A 14,477-nucleotide genomic window follows, 5' to 3' on the forward strand; every position below is an offset into this window, starting at 1 on the left:
AAAAAAAATTCATTAGTAGATGTGGCTTCTGTTTTCTTTCTTTTTTTTTTTTTTTTTTTTTTCAGAATCATTCCTGAAATAGTTGAATTGTAACAGAAAGGACTGGCTGAGACTGGAAAAATGTAACATCATTCATCTGATGGTTTTTATGAACCTAGATTATTTCAGGAGAGCTGCAGTCTTTCAGGTTTCATAATCTGAACTGAAACTGAATGCCTGCATGTGACAACCAAATCCTACATTTGGGAACTCAGGATGACACATAGGTCCATAAAATAGTCATTCACTGGCATAAGTACTGCTCTGAGCTCCCTGAGATGGTATCTGGGTATCTTCAGATGCTGAAAAGCCAACTTTGATCTGTCTCATCTTATAACAGAAAGCAATACTTTACATGCAGGGTAAAATTAAAGTAGTATAGTGAATATTCAAGAAGCCAATTTGGGAAAGTTGCTGAAATGTCATGACTATTTCGTCTCAGGAGTCAGGATGGTCTGACATTGCATTAGCTTAAAAATAACAGCTGTCATATGTGACCAAGAAAGCTCTACAAAAATGCCTTTGAAAAACTATTACATACAGTTAAATAGAAAGCATGATTAATGAAGCAGGTGCATTACACAAGGCCCTTATTACTTAAAGCACTTCTGCACTTACACTTTATAAAAGGAGTTTACAAAAAAAAAAAATAGAAGCAATAAAAGAAGAATCTCTAACTCCTCCTTACAGTACTTTAAGATACATTCTTTAAATTACTGGAGATATACAAGATTTTAGTTGAAAGCTGCCTTTAATTTTAAATGAGTCATACATTAAAAATTGATGCAATTCTTTTAAAAGGCCCTTTTAAATACAAATCACGGCATGCATTTCCTTTAGTAGGTAAATGAAGAAGGAAACTGCCGTCAAGTAGTGTGTGGCTATTGCAGGACAGAGGAAAAGACATCAGAAGCTTTCCCAAGAAAATGTCAGTCCTCATGGTGCACCAATGAAAGGTGACAGTATTCTAACATATGCTATTCAAACACTGCTCCCAATGGCAACTTCCTCCCAGCATATCAAAATTCTAAATTGGTTAGCAGGGCTTTCACCATACGTATGAAAAAAATATCCTCAGTGCCTTGGGTTAGTTCTGATCTTTCTAGTATTTCCAAAGTGTTCAGGGCTCAATTTTCACTGGTGTCAACTGAGCAGCATGAGATGAAGAAGAAAGCATCTTTGTCAAATCATTACATATTGAAGTAAATCTACAGGTGGTACAAGGCACTTGATTGCACAGAAGTGCGGAATGGTGATTAGGAGCAGGAGAGGATGTTCTTTTAATTAAATGCAGTAGGAGAACTAAAAAAATATTTAGCTAGACTGCAGCCTAGATCTTCCCTGTCTTTTTATTCAACCAGCAAATCTCCAGAGGCCTTTAAGTGGATAATCTTTTTAGAATGCAGATAATACAATTTACTGAATATCTTTCCTGCAGGACAGCTTTGTCAATATATTTACTATATAATGTATACCTCCTTAGTAGCCTCACTTTAAACAAGTGTCCTCTTTAATCTGTGTTACAACTGAGTCCCCCCTTGCCATGCATAAACAGCTTTGTAAGAACCTATTTTTTTTCAGGCAGCTGATGGCTGCTTTCCAAAGCATTAATTGTCTTTCTGAAAAGGCTTACCGGAGTCAGCACTTAAGAAAACACAGCACCACGATCAGCAGAGGAAAAAAAACTTTCCGAAACTAATTCCTGGAAGGTTCTGGCTGCTTATCTCCAGATATAGCAACACGTCTGCTCTTTTTTATGCCAAATTGTAGGAGCTGTTCTGACAAATCTGGGAACACAGTTTACCTCATCAATTTACTGTGGGTATTTGCTAAATTGCAAACTCAAGGTAGGCAGAGATAAATACAACATCACTCAGGAAGCATTATTTTTGTGTCTCTTAATCACACTGGTTACTTCATGCTGCATATGAGCCTGATTCCAGCAAGACATTCCTCTGACTCTCTTACCCCAGGCTTCTTAAATCTGCAATATCCACTTCTGGTGGAAGGTCTTTAACCATGAAGCTGCCATGCAAAAGGGAGGAATGGAGCTTCACTTCTCTTTATTGAAGAGTCAGCTCCACGCAAAGGATCAGTAATTATGTGGACTTTGCTGCATCTGCAGCAAGCATAGGTTTGGGTTTAGGAAGTGTGTCAGATACACGTGTGTCAGATCCTCCATGAAATAAGACCAGGCAGGTACAAGCAGCTGCAAGACTTTGGAGGGTTCTGCAAAAGGGCTCTGCTCCTTTTGCAGACAAAACACATGCCTTGGCAACCTACATTTCCTCTCCACCCCAACAACTCAGCTGTATGGTCTCAAAATTCACCTGAAAGGAGCATTTAATTCTTTCTATCGTAAACTGAGATTGCTTAATACAGAACGTCAGCGTCCCTCTAAAAAAGAACCAAAGGACACAGATTACATATGAGAACTAATTTTGGAAAGAAAATGGGTTTGAAAAGCCATCACTACATTATTAAACAGACAATGCTACAGGTCTCCTTAATGAGAGCCAGATAAATAATCTTGTACCAATGAAAAGGTCAGTAAGTTACCATTTTGAAGCAGTCTGTCCCTCTGGCATATACCCTAGAAGACCAATTAACAATTCTCTTCACTCCTTCTAAAAGACTGGTAAGAAAGTTAAAGTTGTGTGTTTCTAGAATGTTTAGGCTATTCAGCATGGCATTTTTTCAGTATTTTTCTCTCCTTAGTGTTTTTGCCATACTAGTAATGATGAGGTGCAGGAGACAAAGGGAGTGGGGTGAGCAGGAAATGTATTTGTACCCAAGGTGACAGAGATAAAAGCATATTAATGTTCAACAGCTGGTGGCTGTAACAAGCCCATGAAGCTGATGAGAGGATGACAACGCTATCCTGAGCTTCTTGCCTGTCCATAAATAAGGCCTAGTGGCCATACAATTATTTTTGAAGAAGCACAGAGAAAGCCTTGCAAGCAACGCAAGGATGGGCTGTGGTACTTGGGCTCAGTCTTGGCACTAAGACTGATTAGTTTTAGTCTCTGTGTTTTTATATGAAAACTGTCAGTAAATATATACTTTCTGGAAGATTTTTCCCAGTTGTGTTTTGACAGTTCTTACACAGTCACAGCACTGTGTAAGGAATCAGACCATGTATCTTGTACCCTGCCAGACTGCCATCATAGCTGGACACTTCAGAAGAATCACAATGATCCAACAATGGGCAGGTACCCAAGTCTCCGTGCTTTGTCATGCTGGTTGCAACTGGGTCTGACTATACTTCCTTACATGGTCAGACAGAATCTCCTAATCTGTTTTGTGACAAGATATTGATGAAACCATGTCCTACTCCTAACTTCCAGCAATTAATGTGAAAATTAGGCTGTAACGTACAAGGGTTTACAAGTTTTCTTTCATGGCCTTAAAATTTTTATCATTTCTGCAATAGCTGTTAATGGCTTTTCTATCCACATAGATGCTTAACTCGTTTCTGAATTATTTTAAATTATAGTCCCACACGTTTACAATCTTTTACTTCTGCATTGTATAAAAAACCCCAGCCAACCACCACAAAAAAACCCAACTCAAACCAAAACAAAAACTAACAACTGAAAAATCATCAATCCATTTACTCCCTCAGCATCTTGCCTTATATTTTCACTAACTGACCCTTCCTTGCATGTCATAGGAAGGTGACTACAAGGACTGAGTTACCTTTACCAGATGCTGTTTTACAGCCTTCCATCAAGGTTTCTGCTTTCTCATTAAATTAACTATCCTATTCTTTCAAACAGTAAAGCTTTCTGCCTTTTCAGTTTCTAAAAGGGCAAGCACTAGTGAGTGAAACCAGGGGATGGAGAAAATGGCAGTCTCTCCTACAGAAATGTGCCAAGAGAGAACATGAAGGTGTGGCTGTAGAAAGAGAGAGTGATCTGAGCATGATGTAACTCAGCATCACACCTGGGCCCACTGCTACCTAGAAGGCTCCAAAAGGGACTTTGTGTCCTGCTCCTGGTCCCTGTGGTGAGAAATGATGTAGCTCCACCGAAGCCAGCAGTGTTGCACTGATTTGTATGCCCAGAACAGCTTCCACAAATTAGCACAACACCTACATTCATCTTCTCAGAAGCTCTGGACCATGAACCCTGCACCTTTTGTACTGTTTATAGTCATACAAGACTGGGGGGTTTTGCCTCCTAAAAGGTAGGCACAGCAGGAATGCAGCATAAATACATTAGTGGAGTAAACACCCAAGATGAATTTTCTGAGCATAAATTAGAGAAAAGCTTTGGCATGAGAATGAATGTGAATTAAGTGGTCATGTATAAAATTAAAGGAAATGTTTTAGTCACCAAATCATTGAGTTTCTGGAAAAGCCTCTTCCAGAAAAAAGAAGAAAGCAGGGAACAGTGAAGAGCATCAAGAATGTCAATAAATAGCACTTAATTATTGGGATATATGAAGTGGATCCAGGACAAAATAGAATACAGTAGTGTGGAGAGTCTCTTCCAGCCCTGTATGCCCACAAGAGAAAAAAGCTTAAAACCTACTTGAAATACATTTCCCTCTGATAACAGCTAACAAGTAAAGCTAGATAAAGAGGAGAGGGGAATGGTCAGGTAGACAAGCAATCTTCTGTATTTTTAATCTGTTGCTTCTGTAGGCCATAGTATTGCTGCTGCAGCTGAATTTTTATACAGGTAGAATCTCTGAATATTTGAGTCAACATGTATGGGAGTGTGGAATAACAAATGTTCAAAAGAGGCAACATCCACTAAAGTCAAGAGAAAAACTTTCACTACTTCAGGTATTTAAAGAGGGAATTTACCTTCTCCTCACAAGCTATGATTTCTGTGTCCCACTTTTAAACAACCACTGAAATTAGTGTGTTCATTAGTGCGTTCACATTTTTTCTTCTTCAATTTTGTATGAGAGAAATGTATTCTCATTCCTTCTACTCATCTGTACATCCAATGACTGTACTACCCATAGCAGCTTGCTCTGGGCATTTTACACGGGATAAACAAATGCTGTGGTTTCGTTCGTAGGGAGGCAGAGCTACTCAAAGACAGTGGTCAGTGCTAAATGACTCAGGCTTGAAATGACATGAAATAGGCATATGATTTCTCCTCATGAAAATGCAAACTTAAAGCTTTATTTCCCTACTGTCAAGAGAAAAATCCGTGTTTCAGTTATGCACACAGAAAAGTTAATCAAGGTGCCTGATGAATTTGGTAAAACAGAAATCAGTCAAAATTCTGGGGAGAGCGACAATCCTACTGCAACTCTAATCACATATTCCGGTTCAATGAGGGTTTAAACTATAATGGTTCTTGTAGTGCTAAATACACCTTATCTCTCAAAGTCCAAATCTTAAATCTCAAATCTTATAGTACAAATTCAAAGCAATGCCTCTTGGCATTTTTGAGCCCAGAACCAGTCAGATACTAGTGATTTTCAAAGACTTTATATACTCATTAACTTACTGGGAGCTATGCTTATTAGACCACTGACCTGATTTCATACTTCTAAGCAGACAATTAAACACTTATTTTTATGTACTGAAATGTAGAAGTCATGACCAGGCTTCTTAGATGAGTAAGGAAAATAAAGCTTCTTGTATGAGTAAAGTTTCTTGTGTGAGTCAGGAAAATATGAAGGGGTGTATGTGGTCAGGTGGACAGCCATACAAAAGTTAAGTTGATATCCTGCTGGGTGCATATGCCTTTGGTCACCAAACAGCACCACTTAAGCTGTTTAAGCTATGACCATTAAAAACCATTACTATTAAATAGAGTTCATTGGACTTCACTGGGGTTTCAATGCAGAGGAGAGATTATTAGTCATGTTAAAAACATGCGCCAAAAGCTGTGAAAATATATTTGAGTAGCAGTTTATTTTAAGGATGCATTCATTTAGCACTGAATTTTGATGGCAACCCCATGGAAGCAGATGTGGCAACCACAGTTGTGCAAATGACTCAGTGAGGCTGGTTGATGAAATAAAGCTATACCATACATCAATATGTTTGTATTTTAGGGATTTAATCATCTCACATCAAGCATTAATGAAAACTGCTGCTACAGCACTGCCTTTGTTAAAGAAATAGGAATTTGAATGCTTAAGACCATGTGTATGACACGTAACAGAAGGCAGTAACATGGCAAAGACAGATGAGAGATATTTTTTGTCCCAAAGCTCTCGGGAGGAATTTCAACTTTAATCTGTTTCTATAGACATAAAATGGTCCAGTTCCTCTTCTCATCACTCAGTTCCAACCTGTTGCTTAGAAAGGCTCGAGGAATTTGTGTGTGGGACTACTCCTTGGAACCTATTTGGCTTTTCTGAGGACTGCAGACATGAAAATGTGGGTTGACAATATGCAACTAGTAGCAAGGAAAGGGCATTATCCTGTCTTATCACCGAAAGTGCTCAGCACAGAAACACGTGTGTCATTCAAAGTGACCATAGTACTTGCAAGGAGCAAAAGATCTTACAAATATCTGAGGCTTGGAAGGTGTTGGAAGGCATCTGCATCAATGTACACAAGGTTGTTGGCTTTCTCAATTCTTCTGCAAAGAGGAAATGAAACATCAGAGAAAACATATCAATATATTGTTGTTAAAATTGTGTTTATCCTGTGATGTAGTGGAATTATATGCTGAGATTTTCTTTTTGACAGCAGAAGATCTGCATGATTTCAAAGAGCAGCCTACCACAGACTGGCAGACCCCACCACCTTTTGATACTGGCAGTGATCTGAAGATAAGTTTTAGGTTGACCAGGTAAAAAAACCAGGATAGTTCAATAAGAAGATGGAAAAGACAAAGGCAGATTTCAAATGCTCCTATATCACTATGAATTCTTCTGTGTTTACCTGAACCAAACTGCAAAACCTTTGATATGCCTATAATGAATCTTTATAATTGTCTCCTGTGCATTTAGATTGCTCATTACTTACATTTCATGTAGTTTGGGAAGGTTGGAAAACGCATTTGCTTCTATGACCTCCAAGGCATCATTCTGTGAGATCTCTCTGAAAAATAATTTAGAAGTCAAGATATTTCAAGCCATGGTGAAGCAGAGAATGGACAAGTGAAAAATTCAATAGGAATTTATTTTTTAAACCCAAGCTAGATATCAGATAACAAAACAGACCCCAGAAACACTGCTGAGTACTGCCATGTCAAAAAACAATATTCAGGAGTGGACATCATCTGAGACTGAAGTTTGTATCTGTAGTGGCAGCCCTGCACCTCCTGCTGCCACCATTCCCTGTGCATTAGAAATCAGGCCCCATCCACCATGGGCCTCTGGATCTCTGAAATTACAAAATACTAATAGAAATTTAAGGAAACCTTTCAACTCAGTGAAGAAAATAGGGGATGAAGGTGACTGAAATAAAGACAGCTAAAAAGTTCCCAAGAAATATGACACAACTTCAGGAATAGGACACTGCTGTCTAGACCCAATATGAAGTACAGAGATTAAATCTAAGCCACTAGCAGATGTGCCCTTATTAACAGGAGCTGGAGACCACAGACATGAAGAATTCTTTCACACCTTGGAGAAAAAACTATTTGATCTCATCTGTACAGACTTAATGCCCACTTACAGTCGCAGAACTGCAGAATATAAATGGCCAGTTTACTGTTATCAACGCACTAGAATGCATCTCCTGCTAGTCCAGAGTACACATTTCTTTGCTTCCTTAATCTGCGGGATGGCAAAGAGGGGTCTCAGGCTCTGATGTAATTTAGAGCTCAGGAGCTCTCCTGGTGAACCAAGTGGGCATTACTGCAGTGCAACCTGTCCCAGTTACATCCCTTACGCTGGCACTGACCAGGAAGGTCAAGGTAAAGACAGCTGTGCCAGAAGATTCCCCACTGCTGTTTTTTTAGAAATGGTGCAAAAATGCTATTTTCCCAGGCTGAGGTCAGCTGCAGGAAGTAAAATTTGTAATACAGATGTAATTTAGTGGTGGTGTGATGGGCTCCTGGATTTTAATGGCAAGGTAACTGTGGACATCTTTGGAATGAAACCTTGGATAAATAGTAAGATTGCAAACTGGACGACGCTTGTTCCTGGATATCTTGTTCTTTCAAAATGATGATGGTTGCAAATAGATTCAAATAGGCCTGAGGTAAAACAATAGATTGTAATGTCAAGTGCACAGTCAAAAAATAATCATGAAAATTATTATGAGGATATAAAAAGTATTCTACTCCCTTCTAAGTAACAACTGAACCATACTTGACAAATTACTGGCCCATTTAAGACAAACAAAAACCTTGTAAAAGAAGATAAGCTTTTCATCTGACCTGTTCCATTTTAAAACGTCTCAGTGGTTTAATATTTTAGCTTAATAATATTTTTTTAGTTTAATAAGAAACTTTCCCTCCTATTTCCTCAAGGTTTTTTTTAAGGAAGAAATCCATCTCTCTTCTGCTCCAGGAGCTCTAAACTGATTGAAGAATAAAATAAAAGTACATGAGGACTGATAATAGGTGCTTGGTAGGGTGCAGTGAGACCTGAATTTGTTTAGCAGTGCTGAACCACCCGCTCACATGTGCATATGTTCCTCTTTATTATTTAATTTTCAGCAGCAACAAAATGCTTCAACTGAGAGAGGGATTCCTTCACACCACGTGAGGTACACAGCCATTGCAAGGGATATCTCAAAGACTTTTTATTATCTTCCTGTTTTCTTTAAAAATAATGGATTATAAAATATTTGTAAAAATATCTAGAAGAATACAATAGAAGCATTCATCCCCTACGATGTATTGATATGACAGTACACAATTCACTTGCCTAACTACAGTCTAGAAGATGTAACAACATGGCAGGTGTCTCACACTTTTAAGAATTGGTTTGGTTTTGCTTGTGCTCTTTTTGGGTGGTTAGCAGTATGTTTGCCATTCCCCACAATCCAAAAAATCAGTTGTCTTGAAAAAAAAGAAAACCATCAGAAAAAGTAGAACATTTAATGCTAACAAATTCATTTAGCCAGAAGAGATTTCACGCCACTAAGCAGTTCAGGGAAAAATGTTGCAGATTTGTTGGCCTTATACAGGGAAAAAAAGGTTATTAAGAAACCATAATACAGCAGTGACCTCACCCAGCAGATAGTGCTGTTGAGGGTAATAATTTTTTATGATCCAATCTGCTATCTAACTTTGGAACAACTTGGATGACATATCTCTTTTAATGGACTGCTTAAAAATGAATGTTTCTGTATCAGGAGAGTGTGTTGGCTTCCTAAGAGTTGGACAGGTTATTGGCTTTGTTTCTGTTCAAGAAATGGAAGATACAGATCTGATTAAGGTAGGGCACAAGCAGGCCATGACACTTTGGAAGGCTCGGAGGATGCATGGTTAAGGAAAAGAATGAAGAGAGTTAGGAAGATAGGAACCTCTAAACTGTTTTTGAAGGATAAGGTTTTTTAAATATTAAGTTTTTTAAAGATTAGATTTAAACAGAATTAAATAGCACTCCCATGTGGGGGCTGTTTCAGAGATTTGGTAAATGACTTGGCTTTCATTCATTCACAGTTACAAAGGTGAGAGTTTGGGGTTTTTTTTAACAGGTAATGAAAATACATCCATTTACAATGACTTTTTTTGTCTTCCACCTCAAGCAAATCACTGCTGTAGCTGCTGAGGTTCTCAAGATCAGTAAAAGGAACAAAAGGGAAACTTGTCAATGGCAGAAGGCAGTGACTCTTCTGGTGTTGGCCTTCATTCTTTGTGTTCAGGGAATTGCAGGGATGAAGGAAAAGGACAAGACTCTCTGCCCCCTGCAATGAACTGTGCACCCTCTTCTACACTCTTCCTAGGAAATCCTGTTGGTGATGACCTTACTCATCATCTTTCTTTGCAGATGAATCCCAGTTTACAGCAGTAAAGTGCTGTTTTCTGAGAGAAGGCCATTGCTATTCCTGTCCTTTTGGCTGCACATATATCTGCCAAGGCTGTCATTCAGGTGAGAAGGATAAATAAAATAAAACCATTCTGTTTAGGAGATCAGTCATACACTGTGGACAACAGGTAACACTAATCTGGGTTTTGGTTGCACAATTTGCATGAACAATTTATTCATACCTGGCAAAAAATGCCCATCTGCTCATGGAAAACCCAAAGAACACCATCTTGGAAACAGGTATCTATGGCACTAAGAGTACAAACCACTGCTGCTCACATCAAACAGCCAACTCAGCAGACTCAGATCCTCTGCAGAGGAGAACAAATAATACCTGTGGCAGCAGCTACAAAGAGAAAAAAAGGGATTGCTGTCTAGTGTTTGAGCAAGTGATTTGTCTTACAGTATAAATACACACAAACAGATGATTGCTCATAATGTATGTCTTATTATATGCCATCAAGAGAGAAGATAGGACTGTTATTATGTTGTTTGTTTGTAATGAATGATACTATTAGCTCTACTGCTAGCTATCGCAGGAAATCCAGCCGGCAATTTGAGCATCATTTCTGATACAGGCAAGCCTTTGAATGGATGGTATGCAAAACAATCAGGGGCAATTTCTCAAAAAAACCCAAATCTCCAAACCACCCAGTGGTTGCAAAGTGCTTAGGCGTCTGCCTGAGCTTAGTTTTCACTGCATCCACAGTCATATTGATATCAACAGTGATCCTTGAAAGCATAAATTGTTTACTCAAACACAGCCTAAAAGACAAAAAAGTATTCAGTAAAAACATTTTACAAAGGCACAAAGGACAATTGTTTTTATTTTTCTGCAAAGAGGATGTAGGGCTAAGATGTGATATCACACAGACTAAGGGATGTCCCCTAGCTCACCACTAAAGTAGCAAACTGGAACCATTGTTACCTATTCACCAGCACCTGACTGCAGTGTAGCATTTCCGTGTGACAGCCAGAGCCTCTGACAGCAGGGAGAGAGATGGAAAATTGTTTAACCTGCCTGCAAATCTGCCATAAGGCTGGGCTGGGCATGCATTTTCATGACATCTCTGACAGAGTCCTGTGTGACACATAGGAAGTACTCTTCTTCAAACCAGCTGCACTCAGAGCATGACCCATAAAAATCAAGTTACATTGAAATGGCCTTTTAAACAATCCTGTTAGTGAGGAACTTATAGTTCCTGGCAGTTTCTTTGTAGTCCACTAAAGACAAAGTCTCTTAGACTAATCAAAGTCTTACAGCAAAAGCAAGACTGTATTAAACTCACAAACTAATGATCTTGGAGCCAGGTGTTCTTATATTTCAAAGTAAGGAAAGAATAAAAGACGGGAAATTTATGTCTTTTTTGATAAGAATTCATTTCAGGATCAGAGCAGACCATACAGACAAAGTCATTTTTTTCCCTTCTAGGAAACATGTCTATTTTAAAAAATGTGTGTATCTATGTGTGTGTATGAACACATACAGAAGGTTAACGTAGATGAGTAAGTGGTAACTTGTGTCAAAAGTGACATGGCACATGATGTGAAGGAGGGATATCCCCTCTCCAGCCACAAGGCCCTACTCTGTAGTGCTGGAAGTGACCCACTCTCTATAAACTTCTGTAGTCTTCCTCACACTCCCTTCCAGAGCAGGTACATACATGGGCTAAATAGCTGACCTGTTCACCTTATATTTCCTGTGATACATTATAATTGTGTCTTTTGGCCTTTTAACCTCACCCTTTGAGGCAGTTTCTTGTGGCATAACTATCCCGTGGTTTCCTGTGAACGCTTTTTTTCACTCTGTAGGTACCTGCAATCAGCAGTGATACTGGAGGTATCAGATACTGACTCCCAGAGCAGGCAGCCTCCCTGCTCTCTGCACTTTTACAAATCAATAGCATTGTGTTCATTTAAGGGAAAAAGGAAGAAAAAAAAAAGCCAACAATGCTTATTTTTTTCCCCCTTTCCATAAATATAAATACTCTTTAGAGCTATTTACCAGGTCAGTTTTACTCAGTGGTTTGACTGATGCCACAATTTATGTCAAGCTTAAGAAGTAAATAGCAGTAGTGTGGTGTCACCCAGGCAATCCTGCCCAGCATTCACTGGGTGAGCCCCCATGGGACCAGCCTGCAATGTGTCTGAACTGCAGAATTAAACACCTGGCTACCTTTGTCTCCATGTCATGGATAGAGTAGCTCGTATTTCTTTCAGTCTGATCAGAACCAAGCTGGTCTGAAATCTCCTTTCAAAAACTTCCCTCTAAAGTGACAGCAAAATGCTACTGCATTGATTTAAAAAGGTTATGAAAGAAAAGCTATTTTTCTTAAAAGTATTAGAGACTTTTGACCTTTCAAAAATAGATGGTTGACACTCTCTCCTGTCACCTTCCTTGTGAACATGAAAAACTTGTCTCCCTACCATGATTTATTGAACAGCAGGGAGTTGAAGAGTAATATCTCTTAGCAGATATTGATGCTTCAAAAATGAATTCAAGCATTGACTCTTCTCATGATCTCTTTACTTCGCTGAAGGTACACACACGCCTCATTAAATAAGTGGGATACCTATTTAACCAACTAAGCTTTACTAGCAACTTCCAATTCGACCAAAACAGTGTATACATCAGTCTTTGAAGGAGATTATCAGGAGGTGACAATGCTGTGTCTTCCTGTCTTCTCCAAAGGGCATGAAACCATATTCTCCAGTAAATCAGTGCAGGCATGGGAGAAAATAAAATGCAAATTTCCGCACAGCAGACTGAAGCAAAGGGGATTTTATTTCTATCGGTGTTTTAGCACCATGCCAGCAATCCAGATGAAAGTCTGTTGAGAGTTTGGTTGCATCAAATTAATTGTCCATGTAACAGTTTTAAATTGGTCTCTCTAATCTGAAAAAGCACATGATTAGTCTGCAGAATTGGAACTGATAACAACCAGATCCAACAGAAGAAGCCGCATCGTTGCAGGAATTGATTTTATAATCTGTACAGTTTGGGGAGATAGATATCTCCTCATACTCCAATACTCCAGCACTATGGGGGTGTATTATACTAGTTTTAGTTTATTGCCAGCAAGGCTGAAAATGCATGAAGCTTTGCAGGGTCAAAAGAGCAAGGGTCTTTGGAGGAAACATTAGCTTTCCACAGAAAAGCTGGCAGCCCAGAGGGATGGGGCTTAGAACTACGTGCTCTCCACCCACTAGGATAGACATATCTGCTGCACCCTGCTTCTGGTATCACTAAATTTTATCTTTGACTATGAAAGCTTGTTGGGAAGACAGAAAAATGCCTCCAAAATAAAAACACCCACTCTGGCAATGACACTTTTTTCTCAGACATGATGGGCTTGAGACCACACTGGTAGACAAGGATGGCTGTCCAGCTGAGGAAGGAACATCCTTGTTCAGAGATGCTGACACAAGCTTCATGCCCAAATCGTAACTCCTTCTATGGAAATGGGCTAGCAGCATTTATTGCCACTTATCTTTTATTACTTCTGTCTTGGCTTTGATAGCCAGCTAATGATGACTAGTTCATTAAGATGACCTGGGCAGATGAGGAGACTACATTTAAGATAATCATTCATGAGAACAGCTGAACAAGGAAGTGGGGAAAATAATTTCTGGGGAAAATCAATAGCCTTGGACTGGGAGAACCTGTGGCTTCCAGGACCCAAAGTCTAGTGACAGCCTTTCCAAACAGATCATCTTGAAGATGTTTTCAGATACTTCAACAGACAGTTTTGAAATGCTCTAAGAAAACACACATTCACAAGAAGCCTCTGGAGGACAGTTCATTACTAAATCCAATGTATGACAGAAACAGAAAGATACAGAATAGCAAGTACCTCAGATAGGCACAATTAAACATTTTAGCTAAAAGGGACAATTCTAAAAAATCCCTCTTGCTCCTCAATTCTGGCATTAAAAATCCTCCCAGGCCTATGAGAGAACACTGAGTATTATTCACTAGAGCAAATAATATAGTATATACACCCATTGTATATAAATACAGTGAAAATTTTTCAGTGAAAATAAATCTCCATGACTTGACCCATCATGAGAAAAATATTAGCCTTGCCTAATGTTAAACCCAATTATGAATATAGACATCATCCTACAGCTGCTAACACCATGCACTACATCTTTCAAATGTCCTCCTGAAAGGATTTAGTTTTCTCTTATTCAGTGTTACAGTCTCCCCATGAAATACATTTTTCCAGAACAGATATTTCCTTCTCTCCTCTTTTCTATTTGCATTCATGGTTCTCTTCCATAAAAACTACTTGCTATATTTGTGGTTTGTGTCTAACTGAGGCCTGGACCCTACAAACTCTATTCCTTGAGCTTTGGCACCAGGCTCAGCCAAGATGCTACTGCATAAATATCTGCATGATTGTGACCCTCAGACATAACCTACCCAGGAAAAGGATATTCTTTAACTCTTCAAAAGTTAAATCCAAACCTCTGCCTTCTAACAGATTGCCAGAGAAAACACCATCAAATCTGCTAAGTCAAAAGATTTA

The 14,477-nt window shown here is 38.9% G+C and overlaps 1 protein-coding gene across 1 annotated transcript in view; it reads right to left on the bottom strand.

Moving 5' to 3' along the window:
- Window positions 1-14,477, bottom strand: part of FSHR (follicle stimulating hormone receptor) — an 85,370-nt gene that overhangs the window by 19,954 nt on the left and 50,939 nt on the right. The window contains exons 3-4 of the mRNA XM_017829331.1: window positions 6,986-7,060; window positions 6,521-6,596 (exon numbers count right to left, since the gene is read on the bottom strand). Coding sequence (XP_017684820.1) covers window positions 6,521-6,596; window positions 6,986-7,060 — 151 coding nt within the window. The remainder of the gene's footprint in view (window positions 1-6,520; window positions 6,597-6,985; window positions 7,061-14,477) is intronic.

The sequence above is a fragment of the Lepidothrix coronata genome, unplaced genomic scaffold (assembly GCF_001604755.1).
Source record: "Lepidothrix coronata isolate B3197 unplaced genomic scaffold, Lepidothrix_coronata-1.0 Scaffold163, whole genome shotgun sequence".
Lineage (NCBI taxonomy): Eukaryota > Metazoa > Chordata > Aves > Passeriformes > Pipridae > Lepidothrix > Lepidothrix coronata.